Source organism: Hylobates moloch, unplaced genomic scaffold, assembly GCF_009828535.3.
Source record: "Hylobates moloch isolate HMO894 unplaced genomic scaffold, HMol_V3 SCAFFOLD_10, whole genome shotgun sequence".
In the NCBI taxonomy this organism is placed as follows: domain Eukaryota; kingdom Metazoa; phylum Chordata; class Mammalia; order Primates; family Hylobatidae; genus Hylobates; species Hylobates moloch.
Window position 1 is genome coordinate 69,035,693 of NW_026652285.1, and position 21,714 is coordinate 69,057,406.

At 44.1% G+C, this 21,714-nt stretch overlaps 1 protein-coding gene across 21 annotated transcripts in view; it reads right to left on the bottom strand.

Moving 5' to 3' along the window:
- The window catches only part of CDC14B (cell division cycle 14B), a 130,443-nt gene extending 109,010 nt beyond the window's left edge, over positions 1–21,433 (bottom strand). For 16 of the 21 annotated variants that reach the window (XR_009215137.1, XR_009215139.1, XR_009215142.1 and 13 more), the window contains exon 1: positions 20,816–21,067. Coding sequence is in view for 13 of the 21 variants with exons in the window: in XM_058445038.1 (XP_058301021.1) it covers positions 20,816–20,975 (160 nt within the window). In the remaining 8 variants the exon portion in view is untranslated. Of the gene's footprint in view, positions 1–13,006; positions 13,077–15,945; positions 16,064–20,815 lie in introns of those variants that run through there. The other 5 variants (XM_032164615.2, XM_032164611.2, XM_032164612.2 and 2 more) reach the window with 3 other exon arrangements.
- Between the last annotated feature and the right edge of the window lie 281 nt (positions 21,434–21,714).

Genomic DNA, 21,714 nt, shown 5'->3' on the forward strand with positions numbered 1-21,714 from the left:
AAATCTAAAAGTTTGGTAACCCACTTTATTTGTGAAGTGGTTTTTTTGTTTTGTTTGTTTGTTTGTTTTTTTTTTGAGATGCAGTCTCGCTCTGTCGCCCAGGCTGAATTGCAGTGGCACGATCTTGGCTCACTGCAAGCTCCACCTCCCGGGTTCATGCCATTCGCCTGCCTCAGCCTCCCCAGTAGCTGGGATTACAGGCGCCTGCCACTGCACCCAGCTAATTTTTGTATTTTTAGTAGAGACGGGGTTTCACCATCTTGGCGAGGCTGGTTTTGAACTCCTGACCTTGTGATCCACCTGCCTCGGCCTCCCAAAGTGCTGGGATTACAGATGTGAGCCACTGTGCCCAGCCTATCTGTGAAGTCATTAAAAAAAACTACTCTCACACATTGCTAGTGGGACTGTAAATTGGTAGAGCTTCCATCAAAATTACAAATACATATACCTCTAACTCAGCAGTGCACTTTTGGAATGGCACCCTGATACACATCTGTATATATGTGAAATAACATATATGTCCCACATTATTGAATACAGCATTTTAATACCTAAAGACAGAAAACAATCCACATGAGTATCAATAAGGGCTTGCTTAAAGATCTTTTGTATATTACAAAGTGAAATTCTATGTAGGTATGAAAAGAATGAGAAAATTCTGTGAAATAAAGTTGAAACCTTTCCAAGATGTATCATATTCCATTAAATCTAAAATGTACTTTTCTCACATTTGAACATCGCTGAAATTATGCTATATCTTATAATTAGTAACTTACAATTGTAATTGGCAGCATTTTTCCTTTCTTAGAAGTACTTAAAGCCGGGTGTGGTGGCTCACGCCTGTAATCCCAGCACTTTGGGAGGCCGAGGTGGGCGATCACCTGAGGTCAGGAGTTCAAGACCAGCTTGGCCAATATGGCAAAACCCCATCTCTACTAAAAATACAAAAAATTAGCCAGGCATCGTAATGGGTGCCTGTAATCCCAGCTACTCGAGAAGCTGAGGCAGGAGAATCACTTGAACCCAGGAGGCGGAGGCTGTGGTGAGCCGAGATCTCGCCATTGCACTCCAGCCTGGGCAACAAGAGTGAAACTCCATTTAAAAAGAAAAAAAAAAAGGCCAGGCGCGGTGGCTCACGCTTGTAATCCCAGCACTTTGGGAGGCCGAGGCGGGTGGATCACGAGGTCAGGAGATCGAGACCACGGTGAAACCCCGTCTCTACTAAAAATACAAAAAAAATTAGCTGGGCGTGGTGGCGGGTGCCTGTAGTCCCAGCTACTTGGGAGGCTGAGGCAGGAGAATGGCGTGAACCTGGGAGGCAGAGCTTGCAGTGAGCCGAGATTGCGCCACTGCACTCCAGCCTGGGTGACAGAGCGAGACTCCATCTCAAAAAAATAAAATAAAATAAAAAGAAAAAAAAAAAAGAAGTACTCAAAAATAATAGTTACATTCTATTGGATTTTGAAATCAATGAATTATGACATCATCGGTTGAGAACAGTAAATGCAGAACCACATGGAGCACATGCTGTCTCTCAATTCAAAGAGAATCTGTTTAATGCAATGTAGTGTCCTGGGCTGTATCCTGAACAGAACAAAGATATTAATGAAAAACCTGGGGAAATCCAAATAAAATCTGGAGTTTAGTTAATAATTCACAATAATGTCAGCTTCTTAGTTGTGACAAAAATACTATGGCAACATAAGATGCTTTCATTTCGGGAAACTGGGTGAGCTCTCTGTATTATTTCTGTAACTTTTGCTTTCTTTTTTTTTTTTGAGACGGAGTCTCACTTTGTCACCAGGCTGGAGTGCAGTGGCGCAGCTCACTGCAACTTCCACCTCCCAGGTTCAAGCGATTCTCCTGCCTCACCCTCCCGAGTAGCTGGGACTACAGGGGTGCATCACCACACCCAGCTAATTTTTGTATTTTCAGTAGAGACGGGGTTTCACCATGTTGGCCAGGATGCTCTCAATCTCTTGACCTCATGATCCATCCACCTTGGCATCCCAAAGTGCTGGAATTACAGGCATGAGCCACCGTACCTGGCCATTATTTCTAAATGTAACTTTTCTATAAATCTAATTTTATTCCAAAATAAAAAGGGTAAAATAATAACTTTCTAAAGAATCTTGGCTGAGCATGGTGGCTCACGCCTGTAATCCCAGCACTTTGGTAGGCCGAGGTGGGAGAATCACTTGAGGCCAGAAGTTTGAGACCAGCCTGCACAACGTAACAAGAGCCCATCTCTACCAAAAAAAAAAATATATATATATATATATATATAATGCAAATATACTTTTTAAAAAAAATTCTGGAGGGAAATGAGAAATTAAAATCTGTGAGGGATAGCAGGGGTAAGAAGAACTGGACAGATGAGGGCAAGGAGGGGCTGATGAGAGGCTCTTCACTTTATACTTATTCTCAGAACCATGTGAATTTATTTACCTACCAAAATATCAAGTGTAAAAAGTTATTAAAAGGTATCTTATGAGGGAGATTAATGGGATAAGGAGAGAGTATTCTAAATAGAGCTTGTGTTTTTTTTTTTTTTTTTTGAGATGGGGTCTTACTCTATTGCCCAGGCTGGAGTGCACTGGTGCGATCTTGGCTCACTGCAACCTCCACCTCCCGAGTTCTAGCGATTCTCCAGCCTCAGCCTCCCGAGCAGCTGGGATTACAAGTGTGCGCCACCAAGCCCAGCTAATTTTTGTATTTTTAGTAGAGACAGGGTTTTACCATATTGGCCAGGCTGGTCTCAAACTCCTGACCTCAAGTGATCCGCCTGCCTCAGCTTCCCAAACTGCTGGGATTACAGGCATGAGCCACCGCACCCAGCCTAGCGCTTGTGTTTATAACCTATAAACTGTAACAGCAATCCATGGCTTGGCTAGGGATGGTGTCCACAACTCCTAAAATTCTCTACCCAATGTTATGCAAATGAATTTATGTACATTTTTCTCAGTAGAGGATACACAAGGAAATAGATTATTATGCAACCATATAATGGAACGGTATGCATCCACTAAAAAAAGATACCCATGTTTAGAAGTGTTTATGACAATAAAATATTCCACTACATTATATGAAATAGGAAAAAAGTAATGATATGATAGTACTTGGAATATTTATCTTGTTGATGTGAAAGTGTATGCGACAGAGCAAGACTCCTTCTCAAAAAAAAAAGTGTATTTCTCTACAGACATATCTGTGTATCTAAACATGCTCTGAACAATCTAAAAACCTAACTGTGGGGCCAGGTGTCGTGGCTCACACCTGTAATCCAAGCACTTTGTGAGGCCAAGGCAGGTGGATCACGAGGACAAGAGATTGAGACCATCCTGGCCAACATGGTGAAACTCCGTCTCTACTAAAAATACAAAAATTAGCTGAGCATGGTGGTGCGCACCTGTAGTCCCAGCTACTGGGGAGGCTGAGGCAGGAGAATTGCTTGAACCCGGGAGGCAGAGGTTGCAGTGAGCTGAGATTGCACCACTGCACTCCAGCCTGGTGACAGAAACAGACTCCGTCTCAAAAAAAAAAAAACTTACAAAAGGGCTGGGCATGGCACACCTGTAAACCCAGCACTTTGGGAGTCCAAGGCAGCAGATCACTTGAGGTCAGGAGTTTGAGACCGGCCTGGGCAACATGGTGAAACCCCATCTACTAAAACTACAAAAATTAGCCAGGCGTGGTGGCAGGCACCTGTAGTCCCAACTACTTGGGAGGCTGAGGCAGGAGAATCACTTGAACCCAGGAGGTGGGGGTTTGCAGTGAGCTGAGAGCGCACCACTGCACTCCAGCCTGGGCGACAGAGGAAAACTCCATCTCAAAAAAAAGAATTGGGAGGCTGAGGTGGGCTGATCACAAGGTCAGGAGATTGAGACCATCCTGGCTAACACAGTGAAATCCCGTCTCCACTAAAAATACAAAAAATTAGCCGGGCGTGGTGGTGGGTGCCTGTAGTCCCAGCTACTCGGGAGGCTGAGGCAGGAGAATGGCGTGAACCCTGGAGGCGGAGCTTTCAGTAAGCCGGGATCGCGCTACTGCACTCCAGCCTGGATGACAGAGTGAGACTCAGCCTCAAAAACAAAAACAAAAACAAAACAAAACAAAACAAAAACTAACTGTGGTAGTCATTAGTGCTGTTCACCAAATATTTCTGGCCTGTTGGGTGGAACCATTTGATTACTTCCGGCCCGTGAGCTGTGAGTGGAAAAAGGCATCTAAATGTTAATTCCAGACCTTCCACAGCTCTTTTCCCTCTGCACAGGGACCAGCAATACTGAGAAGAGGCTGCTCATCAGCCCATGTCCCCAAGCAGTCACAACAAGCACAGTTCCCTGCTGACGCACAGCACCTCTGCAAAAAAGAATTACGTTTGTATTTTCAGCTGCTGAGATTTGGGGGTCTTATTTTTTATTACCCCATATGTTAGTCCGTTTTCACACTGCTGATAAGGACATACCCGAAACTGGGCAATTTACAAAAGAAAGAGGTTTAACAGACTCAGAGTTCCACGTGGCTGGGAAGGCCTCATGATCATGGCAGAACATCTCACACAGCAGCAGACAAGAGAAGAAAACTTGTGCAGGGAAACTCCCCTTTATAAAACCATCAGATCTCATGAGACTTATTCACTATCATGAGAACAGCACAGGAAAGACCTGCCCCCATGATTCAATTACCTCTCACTGGGGTCCCTCCCACTACACGTGGGAATTGTGGGAGCTGCAATTCATGAGATTTGGATGGGGACACAGCCAAACTATATCACCATACAACCATGTCTAACCTAACTAATGGAATTAACTATTCTTTGCTATTAGGATCACTGATGTTTTTTTCTCTCTCTGCGTTCTTTTTTTTTAAAAGTAACGAGCACCTATATCATAGAAACTTTATTTGTGGGCTGGGGAGAGACACAGGTGTAGCAGGAGTCTTAGCACTGAAGAGACAGTAACTACACCAAGGCTATTATCACCACATCTCGACTTAGAGCAGCTTGAAACCATCAGCTTCCAGCCAGCTACTGGATGGAAACCAGCAGCTTAACCATCCGTTAAGATCTTCCATCTCCCTTTGTTCCAATTCTGTGCTCACTGAGTAACCTAAGAGCAGTGAAAAAAACCAAGATGCAGAACAATGAGAATAATGTGCTGTCATTTGAGGAGATAGAAACGGACAGACACACACACACACACACACAAATACACAGAACATCTCTGGTAAGACACACAAGAAGTTAGTAATATTGACAGATTATGGGGAGGGAAAACAGGAAAGTGCCTTAGTCTATGTTGTTTACTCTTTTGTTATCTTTTGAATTTTGAACTACATGCATATATTACCTATTTAAAAAACAAACAAAATAAAATGAAAAACTTAAAAAAAAAGAAAGCAACTCTAGGTGAAGAGGCATAGTGCTGTCTAGTTGGCCACGTTTGAAAAAGACAGGAAGCCTAACCAAGGGCCAGGCATAGGCCAATGATAAATGTGTCATGAAACTAGAAACCTGGCTGCACCACAAGTGCAGGCTTAAAGGGGAGGAAGACCAGCACTACTTAGTCAAACACATTCTAAATACTGCCCACTGACATTCGAGAAACTGCAGAAAAATTATTTCTAAAACTATTATGCTTCCAACGTCAAGGCTTTTATTATTGAATCTTGATCCCATGTGAAAGCTCGAGCATGTTAAATTCCACTTCTTACAAGGTTAGCACTATGACTTATTTTTCCCCTCCACTAAGAACAGACTGAATTATCTCCGAAGAAAAAACGAAAAGGCACTGCGCAAGATTTTAATAAAGAGAGGAAAGCATCCAAAAAGGTACTGATAGTAAACAGCACTGAGTGACATCACACGTGGTAACCTGTGATCTCCCTATTGCCTAGCTTCGTGTAAGCATGTGACACACAGATTAGAAACCCTGGAACAATTAAACCAGTAGATCCACCTTGAAACATTTCCAAGAGTGCCAAAGTATTTGTTATCTTCCCTTGTTCGAAATAAGACTTAAAGTGGTTGACTTTACAGGCACGCACTCTGTCTAGCTGAGGACGAGGAGTTCCTGGAAATGGAACTTGAATGGAATCTGCAGTCTCTGTGGAGATCCATTCCTGGCATGCTACGCTGGCAATGGCTCAGCTCTTCCAGTCACTCCGCATTCACCGAAGTCAGGACCTGTCACCGGCCATAATTCTAGTTACACAACTGTTAGTCAAAATTCCAAGCTACAGTGATGTTTATAAAGCCTTTCATAAAAATCACACAACTTCCAACAGTCCTTAATTGCATACTTATCTTCACCTGGTTTCCTTAAACATTTCCCTGAAAAGGCCTCGTGAAGCTTGCATTTATTATTATTATTATTATTACTATTATTATTATTTTGAGACAGAGTTTCCCTCTTGTTGCCCCGGCTGGAGTGCAATGGTGCGATCTCGGCTCACCGCAACCTCCGCCTCCCGGGTTCAAGCGATTCTCCTGCCTCAGCCTCCCGAGTAGCTGGGATTACAGGCATGCGCCACCAGGCCCGGCTACTTTTTTTGTATTTTAGTAGAGATGGGGTTTCACCATGTTGGCCAGGCTGGTCTTGAACTCCTGACCTCAGGTGATCTACCCGCCTCTGCCTCCCAAAGTGCTGGGATTACAGGTGTGAGCCACCATGCCCAGCTGAAGCTTGCATTTTAAACAATCAGTTTAGTACTCACCTTTCCATTGCTTCTAACAAATCTGCCCTGTCACATGCATATGCTTCCTCAACATTCACCGTCAAAAATGCCCTACCAGGACACAACATAGTGACAATAACACATTCAATTTAGAGATAATGGTTCAGAGGGAACCAGCTAAGAACTTACAATAATAGCACTAAGAGCACAGAGGAAAAAAAAAATAACAATAATGTAATGGAATGCAGCAGGCGCTGTTAAGAACCACTCATATCCCCTCCCCTTTTCAGCACAATTTCCAATTTCCAATTGCACCAGTATTTCTTTCAGGGCTTTCTCTGGCCTGAAGAGTCCATTTTGCCTACTGTCACAGGACTTGAAAATGATCACTCCCCACTTCCCAGCAAGCCTCAAGCAGGCGTAAGTGACTGGCATATAAATATCCCATGCCCTCAACCCTCAGTGAGGATAATTCTGCAGCGTGTGTCCTATACTGGCTCCCAGGGTTCCCCTGCGGCCTCTAACTCCATTCCCACAGTAGTAACCTGCCTGATAATGAGCCATTTGTGGCTTGCCTTTCCTTATTATCTCACTTCCCCACTCCCCTCTGAGTGCTTCCTGGGATCATTTCCCACAGGAAGTACTTTCACTGGATCCTTGACTCAGCATCTGTTCTGGGGAATGCAAAGCAAGACACTGACTGCAGACGTATATATGCCTACTTAGTTTTAGTAAAATATTTCAAGGGCCAGGGGCAGGGGCTCATTCCTGTAATCTCAGCACTTTGGGAGACTGAGATAGGAGAATCGTTTGAACCCGGGAGGTGGAGGTTGCAGCGAGATAGTTACAACAAAGCAGCACTGCATGGTGTTACGTTCAGTGGGATGTGTAACAGATACACACAAAATCGACTTTTTCTAAAAAATAGCTGTTATAGCATTAAACAACAAAACTTGATACTTATATTCATAAGTCTCTATATTAAAATAATATTTGTTGCCCCGGAATGGTGGCTCATGCCTGTAATCCCAGCACTTTGGGAGGCTGAGGTGGGCAGATCACCTGAGGTCAGAAGTTCGAGACCAGTCTGGTCTACATGGCAAAACCCCATTTCAACTAAAAATACAAAAATAAGCCGGTGTGGTGATGTGTGCCTGTAGTCCCAGCTACTCGGGAGGCTGAGGCAGGAGAATCGCTTGAACCCAGGAGGCAGAGGCTGCAGGGAGCCAAGATCACACAACTGCACTCCAGCCTGGGAAACAGGGCAAGACTCCATTTCAAAAAAAAAAAAAGAATATTATTTGTTCTCTGAAATCATTTTAAACTAAGAGTTCCAGCCAGGTGCAGTGCTCACGCTTGTAATCCTAGCACTTTGGGAAGCCTGGGCAGGAGGACAGCTTGAGCCCAGGAGTTCTAGACCAGCCTGGGCAACAGAGTGAGACCTCATCTCTACTAAAAGTTGTGCGTGCGTGTGTGTGTGTGTGTGTGTGTGTGTGTGTGTGTGTTTTGGAGATGGAGTTTTGCACTTGTTGCCCAGGCTGGAGTGCAATGGTGTGATCTCAGCTCACTGCAACCTCCACCTCCTGGGTTCAAGCGATTCTCCTGCCTCAGCCTCCCAAGGAGCGGGGATTACAGGAACACGCCACCATGCCCAGCTAATTTTGTATTTTTAGTAAAGATGGGGTTTCTCCATGTTGGTCAGACTGGTCTCGAACTCTCGACCTCAGATGATCTGCCCGCCTCAGCCTCCCAAAGTGCTGGGATTACAGGCGTGAGCCACTGTGGCTGGCCTACTAAAAATTTTTTTAAAAATTAGCTGGGCATGGTGGCGTGCACCTGTAGTCTCAGCTACTCAGAAGGCTGAGGTGCGAGGATCACGAACACAGGAAATGGAGGCTGCTATGATTGTGTCACTGCATTCCAGCCTGGCCAACAGAGCAATGCTGTGTCTCAAAAGAATTAAAAAAAAAAAAAAAATTTTAAATAAGAATTCCTAATCCAGAGCTTTGATTTAAAAAAAAAAAAAAAAGATCTGAGTTTATTGGGAATTTAATGGTTAGCTTTCAGAATATCCCACATATCTTTATTTTGGAAATTCCCAAAACTCTCACATTAAGAAAAAATTCTATTAGCACTGTGGCAGGAAATGGTTGTCTTCTGAATCCATAAATTTAAGCTCTAAAAATCTGATCAATGCTACCTGAAAAGGTCCCCATGGATAAGGGATGCTTTGAGGTATTTCTTTCTTTTCCTGCCTTCCTCAGTAAGACAGATTTCATTATTTTGTGTTTTTTTTTTTTCATTTTGGAGCAAAGCTGTTATTTACTTCAGGTTAAATGTGATGTCTTTTTTTTTTTTTGAGACAGAGTCTCGCTCTGTCGCCCAGGCTGGAGTGCAGTGGCGCGGTCTTGGCTCACTGCAAGCTCCACCTCCCAGGTTCACGCCATTCTCCTGCCTCAATCTCCTGAGTAGCTGGGAGTACAGGCGCCTGCCACCACACCTGGCTAATTTTTTTTTGCATTTTTAGTAGAGACGGGGTTTCACTGTGTTAGCCAGGATGGTCTCGATCTCCTGACCTCGTGATCCGCCCGCCCTGGCTTCCCAAAGTGCTGGGATTACAGGCGTGAGCCACCACGCCCGGCCAATGTGATGTCTTCATGCTTGTTAGTGGCAGAATACAAGAGCAATGTGGGACGGGTCTGGGGAAGTTGGAAAAGAATCTTTCCCTCATGCTGGAGTAGAGTCGATTCCCACTCCCAGCTATCACCCACCACACAACTGCCACCACAGGGGCAATGGCGCTGTCAAGAAGCAGAAAGCAGACTCGTGTTGCTGTGATCCAGACAGTTCCTGCTGGTTCTGGAGGGGAAAACAGAAAACCTTTAAAACCTATTTTAAAACTCCTTTCCAAGGATCCCATTCATTCAGAAGCACCCATCTTGTTTGACTCTCCATGAGTTTTACAGATAAGGTTTTCCATGCAAAACAGCTGGTGGCACCAGGTTATACCTTGCCTGACCCAGTCTGTGTGCTAGTGTCAATTCCCAGACGTCAGTGGTCCAGTCTGAAATCTCTACCACATCTTTTTCAGCAGCTATTACAAGGATGAGACTATCAAACGCACTCAAACGTATCTGGATTGAATTAGTGCTGTATGCCCTTTTGGTTACAGTAGTTTAAAATTAGAATACATTAATAGTGGAGTTAAAATCCCAGCCTCAGTTGTGTTTGTTAGCTAAACTCAAAGCTTTTTTGACAGTTCATTGTCAGAAAGGAAAGAGATGCATGTTAAGACACTTCACTTTCACGTATTAGCTGCTTCCAACAAGCTATCTAATGACAGTATTACAATAATAAATTCCAAGAGCAAACTGAGAACAACTCCCCAAAATTTAAGACTGACATTTTAATTCTATTATACATTCATGTCAAAGCAGTTCTTCCCCAGCACCCATAAAAGAATGGAAAATTAGAATGCTTTTCAGTTCAAGTCACACAATTAAATCTAGTTCCCGAAATATTTAGCAATCTTTATCTTTAGTGCCTTCAATTTAAGAAGCAATACTCAGCTTAAAGGTGCTCTGTAATTACTTCTTACCGAGAATAAACAAGAAATCTTATTTTAAATTATATCCTCTGGGATAGCTAGAGATCCAAATTAGAGATATAGAATTAATTGAAATGTAGACCTTTTCCTTTAGATGTATTTTAGTAGAGATAGGGTTTTCGGTGAATTATTAACATATATACGATCAGTTACATACCAAAATGACGCTATTCCCTGTTGTTTCTTTTAAAGGTTAAAACACACACACACACACACACACACACACACACACACGAAAAGACACACCATAAGACAGATTATTTTCACCAGATATTGGAAAAATTATTCATATTTTTTTTTTTGAGATGGATTCTCACTCTTTCACCCAGGCTGGAGTACAGTGGCACAATCTCTGCTCACTGCAACCTCTGGTTCAAGCGACTCTCCTGCCTCAGCCTCCTGAGTAGCTGAGATTACAGGTGCATGCCAACACGCCTGGTTAATTTTGTATTTTTAGTAGAGACGAGGTATCACCATGTTGTCCAGGCTGGCCTTGAACTCCTGACCTCCAGTAATCCACCCACCATGGCATCCCCAAAGTGCTGGGATTACAGAAGTGAGCCACTGCGCCCAGCCCAAATTATTCATTTTGTATAGGAATGATCGAGTGACATTTACAACACACAATTCTTTCAAACTGATGCTATTTAAATGAAGAAAAGAGCAAAACTACATAATGGCTAATTCTTTCGTTACCTGTCTTCATTGAGATGATGATTTAAGAATGTATTCTTTCTCAGTCTTCAGGGAAAAGGGGCATGTTATAAATCTTCACATCCCTTGCCCCTCCGTTCTTTAATAACACTTGGCCCAATTCAAGTAGTTGCTCAATAAATACTTGTTGAATGGATACATTAATTAATTCCATAGCACCATTCATATAAATATAGATAATAAATGAGCAAAATGCAAAGAATGATTCAGCTGAGATGGTCCTAAAATTGAGAGAAGGCTTTGCAGAATTCAGAATTTGTAATGATAGTATTGCATTATGGATTGGATATAAAAAGATCAATGTCATAAATTGCAAAGCAGTGCCAAGAAAGTAATTTTACTTTCAAATGAGAACTTGAAAGAACAATAAATATCACAGACATCAGGAACAAGATGTTTTTATTTTGTAAAAAGTACACTGCCAACCAAATTTTAATGGTATAAAACTGAACTACCTGAGAAATGAAGTTGATATGAGATCTAATGCAACTAGAATTAATTTGTCCAGCCTAGCTTCTTCAGCTTTTCAGACTCAAAGACAAAATGAATAGGACCAAATTTTTGAACCAACTGGTGAATGAAGCATTCTCTAAGAGAATTGCTCCTCTGAAATATAAATAATGCGGAGATTAAAGAAGCTGTATAAAAGACCAAGAGATTAAAGTTAGAATTGTTTTAAATTGGAAAGATATATGGACACACACACACACACACACACACACGCCCATTCAGATTTGTTTTTTGCTTACTGCCCGTATCTGAGGCATTTGAAAGTCAAAGTGAATAAGAATACTTTATTTATTTATTTATTTTTTGAGACGGAGTCTCGCTCTGTCGCCCAGGCTGGAGTGAAGTGGTGCAATCTCGGCTCACTGCCAGCTCTGCCTCCCGGGTTCACACCATTCTCCTGCCTCAGCCTCATGAGTAGCTGGGACTGCAGGTGCCCGCCACCACGCCCGGCTAATTTTTTGTATTTTTAGTAGTGATGGGGTTTCACCGTGTTAGCCAGGATGGTCTCAATCTCCTGACCTTGTGATCCACCCGCCTTGGCCTCCTAAAGTGCTGGGATTACAGGCGTGAGCCACCGTGCCCGGCAAGAATACTTTTTAAATTAAAAAAAGAATATAGAAGCACTTCCCTGTTTCCCAAGTTAGCATTTCATGACATTTCCCTCTTGCCAAATTCAGTAAATAGGATATAAATCTATTAGTCAAATAAATGTCTAGAAAGAACTAAATGACCACACACACACAAAAAATCAGGAGTAGCTGTTATAGTATAACAACTCGTTGTGAGTACCCTTTCCACAAGAGCCTACGAAAGTGAGATTCAATTTAAAAAGAAAAACTGAATATTACCAAAAAATATCTACCACCCAAAACCTGGCATTCATATTAATCCAATGAAATATTGCAGAAACTACTTTCAGTATTAACTATCACAGAAACCAACAAAACCTTTCATATAAAGACAAATTTCAACTTAAGTCATAAACATACCAATCCTGCTCTACAGTTACAGAAAACTGAATCTGCTACCTAAGATTAAGACCAGCAAACAGGAAAGGACGGAACCAAGAATGACAACTAACAGATTAAATTCTACAGTTTAAAGTCATATAAAAGAACTGCAAAGTAGTCAATGATCTGAATACCTTTGTTGGAGCAGTATCCATGAAAAGCTATAGAAAAAAAAAAAAAGAGAGAAAAGGGCGTAAAACTTTCATATAAACTAGAGAGTCCAGATGAGATGTACACATTCCAGTTCAATATCCTTGAGTTTAGGAAGGTTACAGTCAATTTTGGAAAATGTTTTCAAAAGTAATCTCTGCCTAATATGGAAGTCAATTCTTACAACACTAGAAATCAAATGACTCACTTTGGAAGCTAAAAACAAAATAGTGGAAAGAAACAATATTTGAAGATTGGTTAGTTCCTGTGAACCAGTCTGTTTGTCTCTAATACAATCTCTTCCACATTTGTCCTCAACAACCCCGCACCTACTTACCTCATTCATAAAGGTACCTGACCTAGATGAGGCGTGGCTTTGAGATGTTCAGATGGTCTGTCCATGTTTTCATGTCAACTTACAGATCCTTATAACAATGTTAATGTGAAGGATTTACTTAGGTTATAAAAATATTCAGTAGCTAAGATGGGAAGGAAAACAAAAAATACTGGATACTAAAATTCATTTTTCCCAGGGTAATAAAAAATAGATTTAAAGATCTCATTTCTTCTTTATATCCTATTCCCAGCCTTTCCAAATAACTTGTCTCTCTGCTACACATTAAGCAGGGAAAGGTCCTTTGAAAGCAATTTGTTTTACAAACAAAAAAAACGGCCCTGTCTGCCAATAATATGCACCATCAGTTTCAAATCTTTTGGATAATTGTCTGTGAAACATTATTTTAAAACATATACAAGAGCATTTTTTAAATTAACCACTCTGAAAATTTATATTCTATCAGTAAATAATTTCATATATTGTTTTATTTTCTACCTCAGGCTCTCCCATGGTAGAGGGGTCTCCCATCTTTAAGAAGACCTTCCCAACAATAAGCTTAGCTGCAATTTAATATTAGGCAATATAAGTCTTCAGTATAATAAAAATACATAACAATAGCCTCAAGAATGAAGTAACAGCTTTGGTTTATTCCTCCTCTTATAGGCAATCTTTCTAAAGAGAAACTGTAACATTTATCCCAAGGCAGAAAAGATGATCACCACGGCACCAAACCTCCTCTGCTGCTCTGACAAATACGGAGCCAGCCTCATCTGGAGCATTTCTGCCCTGAGCTCGCTCTCAGAAGCAGAGAGAGGAAAACACTGTGTTTCCACTGTGCTGATTCACTGAACCTTTTGTGCAAGTACACGAGAATGTTTGCTTCTTAGCCTGAAACCCTTCCAGGAGTGATGACTGTGTCTCAGCCTGCCCTTTGTCCTCGCGGCTGCTGTCACGCGTGTGACACAAGAGAACACTGATGCAGCCCTGGCCATCAATGGGCATCAAGCTACACACTTCATATGCATCCCCTTCATTTCATTCTCACAACAAATCTGTGGCAGATGACAGCATTGAGGCTCCAAAAGGTTACTAATAATCCATCTGTGCTCAACCCTGGGATGGGGCAGAGACTAGGTTTCCCTGGTGTCCTCATGCCTAGCGGCTAGCTTAGTTGGCCTCATAGAATTGGCTCTTCGAAAACTCTTTGATTAAAGTTTTTCTTCCCTAAAGATTTCAACCGCAATATGCAATATGGTTACTCTATATGCTAGTTCTCCCTCAGACCCTCCCAGTGTTATTTTCTCAATTAACACTGAAAACATAAACTCCGTGAGAGCAGGGACTATCTCTAGCAGTGCTCTATTTATAGCACTTGAGGGGAAGAAAGCTTGGCAGAGTAGGTATTCATTTGCACAAATTCATTATGCATTTGTTGAATGAATAAAATATCCGGAAAACTGGGGCTGTTAATGACAGTCAATTTGGAAAACAGCATGACCTGCAGAAGCCCTGAATGATGTACTTGTTTTGCTCATTTTCCTCAAATTCAGTAGGTAATTATTCGTCTCCTAGCCTAAGTAGCACAGGACTAACTAGGAGATATCCAATAAATCATTTATGTACAACTCTGTGAAGCAGCTTTATCTGCTGGCAACAGTAAAATCAGGTAGTCATGGCTTTGCCAAAAAGAAACTACATCAATGTGGCCCAATTTTATCTCTGGCCCTTTAGCTTCTTCACAGGGGAATGTGGAGGGTTTTGATCTCTTGAAATTCTTTCCCCTGTCCTATCAATTCAGTGATTCCCACGGACTATCTCAGAAATTTCCAAGAAATGTCACTTGTGTGCATCAATGCCCTTCTTCCATCCTAAAAATCCACAGTGTGGTTTCAGTCCAGCTCTTCCTAACCCTAACAGAAACTGGGAACATTCCTTCCCATTCAAAAGCACAGAGCAATTACAATTTGCACTGACTGGCAACTCCCTGGCATCAGTACCATTTCTGTAACACAATTATTCCACCTTCCCTTCATGTCTGTGCCCAACTACTCTGTATGTCCACTTAAGGAGTGACATTTGTAACTGTCAAATTGTTGCCTCCATGTGGTGTTGGAGTGCCTAAGGAATTAGATTTAAAGCAGATAACTAACATGAATATCAGAAGTGAAGATGTTGAAGAATTAAGCCAGCATAGAAATCAAAAAAACAAATTCACATTACAGACAAATTTAAGTGTAAGTAAAGGAGAACCAAGACATAAGCAAGAAGAAAAATGCACACTACACACTATGATGGGCTTCAATTCCTGAAACTGAATAATCTACTATAACACAAAACTCTTGAAGAAAAAGCAATTTTTCTCCTTGACTTAGTGTTCTACATAACAGCATTCCTTTTCTATCAAGAAAAATATACTTCCATCACTGCAATGAATATGCATGACTATTTTACATAGTAAGCATGCAATAAATACTTCTTGAATTAATGAATAAATTTTCCTTGTCTAATGTCTGCTGTGAATTTTAAAGATCCTAAAAAGGAAGGAGGGAGGAGACAATGCTGTATTTGTTTACTTGATGAGTATCCAATATATCACCATTAATCAGTGCTTTAAAATGGCAATCCTGACCTCAATTAGTGTTTTTCCAATAAAATTATTTACTGTTATAATACAGACAGTCTTTTGTTAGATCATGGCAGACACTGGAAAACTTATTTTTAAAAAGGTAAAGAAATTTGACACAAACCACCAAGAATCTTTTACCCAGTAGCTATTACCAATATTCTTTACGAATCAGAATTTTTCTTTTCTTTCTTTCTTTTTTTTTTTTTTTTTTGAGGCAGAGTTTCACTATGTCTCTTTTGCCCAGGCTAGAGTGCTGTGGAACGAACACAGCTCATTGCAGCCTTGAACTCCCAGGCTCAAGCGATTCTCCCACCTCAGCCTCCGGAGTAGAGGTTTTGCCATGCTGGCCAGGCTGGTTTTGAACTCCTGGGCTCAAGCGATCTGCCCGCCTTGGCCTCCCAAAGTGCTGAGATTACAGGCATGAGTCACTGCTCCCAGCCTAATCAGAAATTTAAAAAATAAAAATAGTAAAATAAATCAAAGCTCTGCACCAACTATTACATCTTATAAATTATCAAACATACATATATGCAGTAGTGTTAGAGTCTTTAATTTTTTTTTTCCTGAGGAAAGGAGAAAGTACACTGCCACGAATGGAGGTCCCTATTTAAGGGATGGGAAAATAGAGATAAAGATTCAGACCTCTGACATTAAGGAGGTTCATAGAAAAATCCAGTATTTTTTCCTTGAAAACCCTTCTCAACCTCCCCACTTCCTCTAGTTTCCTAGACTGGTAACAGCTCATTCTGATCTGTACCCAGCATCTTTTCAGCATTAACGCTTACAGTTTACACCGTCTGTTTTGTTTTGTTTTTTGAGGTAGAGTCTCACTCTGTCACCCAGGCTGGAATGCAGTGGCGCGATCTCAGCTCACTGCAACCTCCACCTCCCTGGTTCAAGAGATTCTCCTGCCTCAGCTTCCCAAGTAGCTGGGACTATAGGCACGTGCCACCATGCCCAGTTAATTTTTGAATTTTTAGTAGAGAAGGGCTTTCACCATGTTGGCCAGGCTGGTCTCAAACTCCTGACCTCAGGTTATCCACCCGCCTCAGCCTCCCCAAGTGCTGGGATTACAGACGTGAGCCACTGCGCCCGGCCTACACTGTCTTTATGAACTTTTGTTTCCATGGTGGACTGAAACTGAACTAGCAGTACAGCTCAAGTAAAAAAATCCATGTCATTGCACATGGCAAGAGGTGAATGAAGAATGGCTCGGTGAGAGGTGGATGGGGTTGGTATGAGAATTAAACCCCTTAGTCTGCTCCTAGTAAGAGTAAATGCCCAGTATAGTGGTGTGGGTGGCTAGATACTAAACAATAGTTATTATATAACAAATGACAGGAACAAAAATAGGGATTAAGCATCCTATATTAAATACACACACATGAAGTATCCTGGGATCTATGGGAATTCAACTTACAGATTAAATAGGCTGCAATAAAAATGTCAAGGGACTAAGTTAAAAAATAATGTATTTAAGGGCAGGGTGGACAGAAGTGACAACATGCATTAATTTTTACAAACCTACTCCACTGTGAAAGAATCCTGTCAATCCAATAATAAGTGTTGGCAAGGATTTGGAATAATTGGTACATTGCTTGTGGGAATGCTGGTGGCATAGCCACTCCAGAAAAAGAGTCTGACAGTTCCTTAAAACATTAAACATGGAGATACCATGTGATCCTGCCATTACTCCTGGGTGTTATACTGAAAACGTGTGCATGCAACAACCTGTATATGAATGTTCACAGCAGCGTTATTCCTAATAGCCAAAAAGTCCACTGAGGAATGGATAAAGTCCATATGTACTCTGGCCTGGCATTTTCACCTCTAGTAATACACTCTATAGATATAGTCACACATATAAACAGACACATACATTGATGCTACTGCAGCCATTTGCAATAGGGACTGGAAAACCCCCAAATAACCATCTATTTATTACTACTAAATAAATCATGATTTGGCCATACAATGCAGCCATCAAAAGATAACTAATCAGCTGGGCGCGGTGGCTCATGCCTATAACCCCAGCACTTTGGGAGATCTAGGCTAGGGGGGATCACGAAGTCAGGAGTTCGAGACCAGCCTGGCCAACATAGTGAAACCCCATCTCTACTAAAATTACAAAAATTAGCCGGGCATGGTGGTGCGCACCTGTAGTTCCAACTACTCAGGAAGCTGAGGCAGGAGAATTGCTTGAACCTGGGAGGCAGAGGTTGTGGTGAGCCGAGATAGCGCCACTGCACTCCAACCTGGGCAACAGAGCAAGACTCTGTCTCAAAAAAAAAGAGAACTAATCTTGCTGGTATGGCACAATTTCTGGAAACTTGAATGTGCACAGAAAATTGAAGGAGGAAAAACATTACCAAGGGAGGAAGACTCCATAAAACTCATTTGATAGGCCGGGCGAAGGCTCACGCCTGTAATCCCAGCACCTTGGGAGGCCAAGGCGGGCGGATCACAAGGTCAGGAGTTCGAGACTAGCCTGGCCAATATGGTGAAACCCTGTCTCTACTAAAAATACAAAAATTAGCCAGGCGTGGTGGCAGGCGCCTGTATTCCCAGCTACTTGGGAGGCTGAGGCAGGAGAATCCCTTGACCCAGGAGGCAGAGGTTGCAGTAAACCGAGATTGAGCCACTGCACACCAGCCTAGGCAACAGAGCGAGACTCTGTCTCAAAAAAACAAACAAACAAAAAAAACTCATTTGATAGTGTTTGACTTTTTAGAAGTGTGCATGCACTGCTTTTTAAATTAAGAAAACAATAATGGAGGGAAAAACACGCTGGGAAGGAAGGGACCAGTTTGCCACTTGCTGAGGACAGGCCTCAAGCCTTCCCCCAAAAGCCCAATAAAAAGTAATCTAAACTCTGCATCTGAAGATACTTTAATTGGCCTTGTATATCACACTGCAACAGACTGATTAAGTATCATTTTTCCAGGAAGCCAAGACTATCACTGAGGGACACCTAGAGAAGTCACAGGGAAAGGTGACTATAACCTTTACTCCCCTGGAGCTCCCTTACATTAAAGCTGGACCCTTCCGTTATTAGGGCTTGCAATCTGATAGGATTTTTTTTTTTTTAGCAGCAGCAAGATTTATTGTGAAGAGCGAAAGAACAAAGCTTCCACACAGCGTGGAAGGGGACCAGAGCGGGTTGCCCTCTGATAGCATTTTTATTTCATATAACGCACTTCTCCTCAGTATTCTGCTTGGTTACGTTTTTCTGAAGTTAATTAATTGGTGACTGCCTCACGAAGGCTAGCCACATCATATTTCATCTCCATCAAGGAGAAAGATTTACTCCAATGACTTTGCTGTCACAAACCTTCTGATTGAAAACCCAAATGTTCATCAACAGGGACTATCTAAATAGGTTAAAAAACATTCAAATCTACATAAACATTTAAATCCATACGTACTTGTTAATGGTTTTATTCATAAAACCGTATGTACATTGGCCTAAGCAGTAATTAAAATCAAGTAAGCCAGTCTTGTATGCACCAACTCAGAACAATCATTCTAATAAGAAACACTATGAAAATGGAAAAATGTGCAAAACAACATGTTGTGTGCTACTCGCACGTGTATGGTAGAGAATATATAGTATATATAGTATGCATGCACAGTCTATTTCTAGAAGGCTTCACAAGAAACTGGGAAGAGTAGTTGCCTCTAGAGAAGGACACTTGGAGACTGTGAGACCAACTTTTCTGTGTGTACTCCTGTGCACCTTTAGAATTGGAGTTCTGTACCATGTAAATGCATTACTTGTCCTAAAATTAAATCCCATTCAACACAGATCCTTTCAAGAGGTATAAACAATAACGGGCAGAAACTATGTATAGGCCCACCCGCTCCCATCCCCACCCGTCCTTGGCGAGGCCCTCTCCTGGGAAGTGCACAACGTTGGAGGGACCTGGCTTCTCAGCCTCAGCAGGCTTCACCTCCCGCACAACCCCCGCAGCTACCGGCCGGGGACTGGTACTCAGGGCAACCCCTTCCTATGCCCGCTCTGGTTCCTAAAGGCCATCCACCAAAGCCGAGAAACCCGCTCTGCTCTCAGCTTCATTTCAAAACGAACTTAGTTTCCAGATTGTCCATGAACCTAGAATATTATTCTCCTAAACGTCTGTGTTTGTCTAAACACTTCCACTTAATGTTCTCGCCACTCCAGCTTACCTGGTTTATCAAAGGCTAGGGGCGGGAAACAGTTTTTAATAACGCCACGCACCGAGGTTGACACATTCCCCGCCACTGAAAACAGACTGCCAATTCCCTCAAAACCGTGGACAGCTCTGCTGTTTACACAGCGTTGCCACATACATCATCACATTTAATGCCTTCACACACGTAACTGTCAATCCCAGCAAACCTAACAGCTGCCAAATTGGATTTATGAGTCTCCAAGAACAGTCGAATCAGCACTAACAGAACAGCTATCGAAGGGCTGCTTGGCTACCTGCTCTGGCTAGCTGGGATTTCTCAAAAGTGACAACCCGTGCATTCGTCTTGCCGGCTGGCTCGAATGCCATCAACATGACACCTTCCTTCTCGAGGCCCCGGCAGGGAGCGGACCCCGGGAGGCGGAGGAGTGCGGGGGGCGCGCTAGGGGGCAGGGCGCGGGAGGCCCAGGAGAGGGGCTCCGGCTTCCGCGCCGGACAGGCAACGCGGCGCCCCCGGGGTCCCAAGGCTACGGAACAGCGGGGGTTTGGCCAACGCCAAAAAGGGGCAGCTCCCGTGCCAGGCGCGTTCAGCGCGCTCGGGGAATCCTCTGGGGCTGATTCAGAGGTTGTGACTCGCGCGAGGGCCAACCGGGCTCGCAATCGCTGAAGGCGGAATCCACAGAAACTCAGAAGCGGGGAGGAGCTGCAGGTTCGAGGCGCCGGGCTGACGCCCGCAACTTAGAAACGTGACCCTCGGTCCATCTTGCTGGTGGAGGAGGGTGCACCAGCTAAAGTTACAGCTTGCAGCCCACGCAGCTAGAAACTCGGGGCGGGGGGCGCTCCCCAGGAGCCAGGTTCCTAAAGGGGGTGTGGCGGCCGGGGCGTTTAAGGGGGTGGGGGCGAAGGCGTTTCGGCCCGGCCCTGGAGGCCCCGGGCAGCCCGGGGTGGGTGGGCCAGGGCCCCACGCCGGGTGCGGCCGTCCGGGGCCCTCCGCGCGCCCACTGGCCGGCTCACCGGTGATGTCCAGGTATACGTTGTCCTGGGGGTCCCGGCGGCGCGGGTCTTGCTGCGTGGAGCTGCGGATCTTCTTCACACCTGGCGAGGTCGACGAGCAGCGCCGCGAGCAGGGGGGCGCGGCGGCCCAGCTCGACCGCCGCTCGCTTTTCCGCTTCATGGAGGCGGCCGCAGCCCGTCAGGGGGCCACGACCATGGCCCCGCGCGCCCGCCGAGGCTCCCGCCAGCCCCGCGCGGGCGCTCGGGGCGGCGGGCGCAGAGCGGCGCAGCGGGGACGGCGGGCGCCGGCGGAGCCCGGCGGGAGGCGGTCGCGCAGGAGCCGGAGGAGGAGCCCGGCCCACAGCGCCTGCCCCGCTCCCTCCCGCGGCAGCCGCAGGACCCGCGCCGCAGCCCTCGCTTACAGCGCCTCCTGCCGCGGCCGGCGCCCCCAGCCCGCCCCCAGGTGCCCGCAGCCGGCTGGCGCGGCCGAGGCTACTGGGCTGCCGCTGGCGGCCGGGGCTGCCCGGGGTAACCGTGCGTGCCCACCGCGGCCGCGGCCGCTGCTGCGTAGGCGCCGGGGCACAGCAGGACGCGGCTCGTGGGGACCCCAGGAGGACTGTTCCGTGGCGCTTCATTCACAAAAAAGGGCCCACAACCCTCCTCGGGGCCCGCAGACTGAGGCCTTTCATTGGCCAGTGCGGCGTGACGTCACGGAGACGGGTCCTTTCTACAGGCAGGTACTCGGTGACGCCATAAAGAAAACTCTGAGCGGTTCCGCCAATCAGAGATAAAGTGTGCTAGCGAGCTTCGCCAGCCCCCCAACTTTTGTTTCTTCTGTGTCCTCCAGGTGCCAGCACCCCAGATCCCAACTTTCTTTAGTGAGTCACCAAACATTTACACAGCCCCTCCCTAGTAACTTA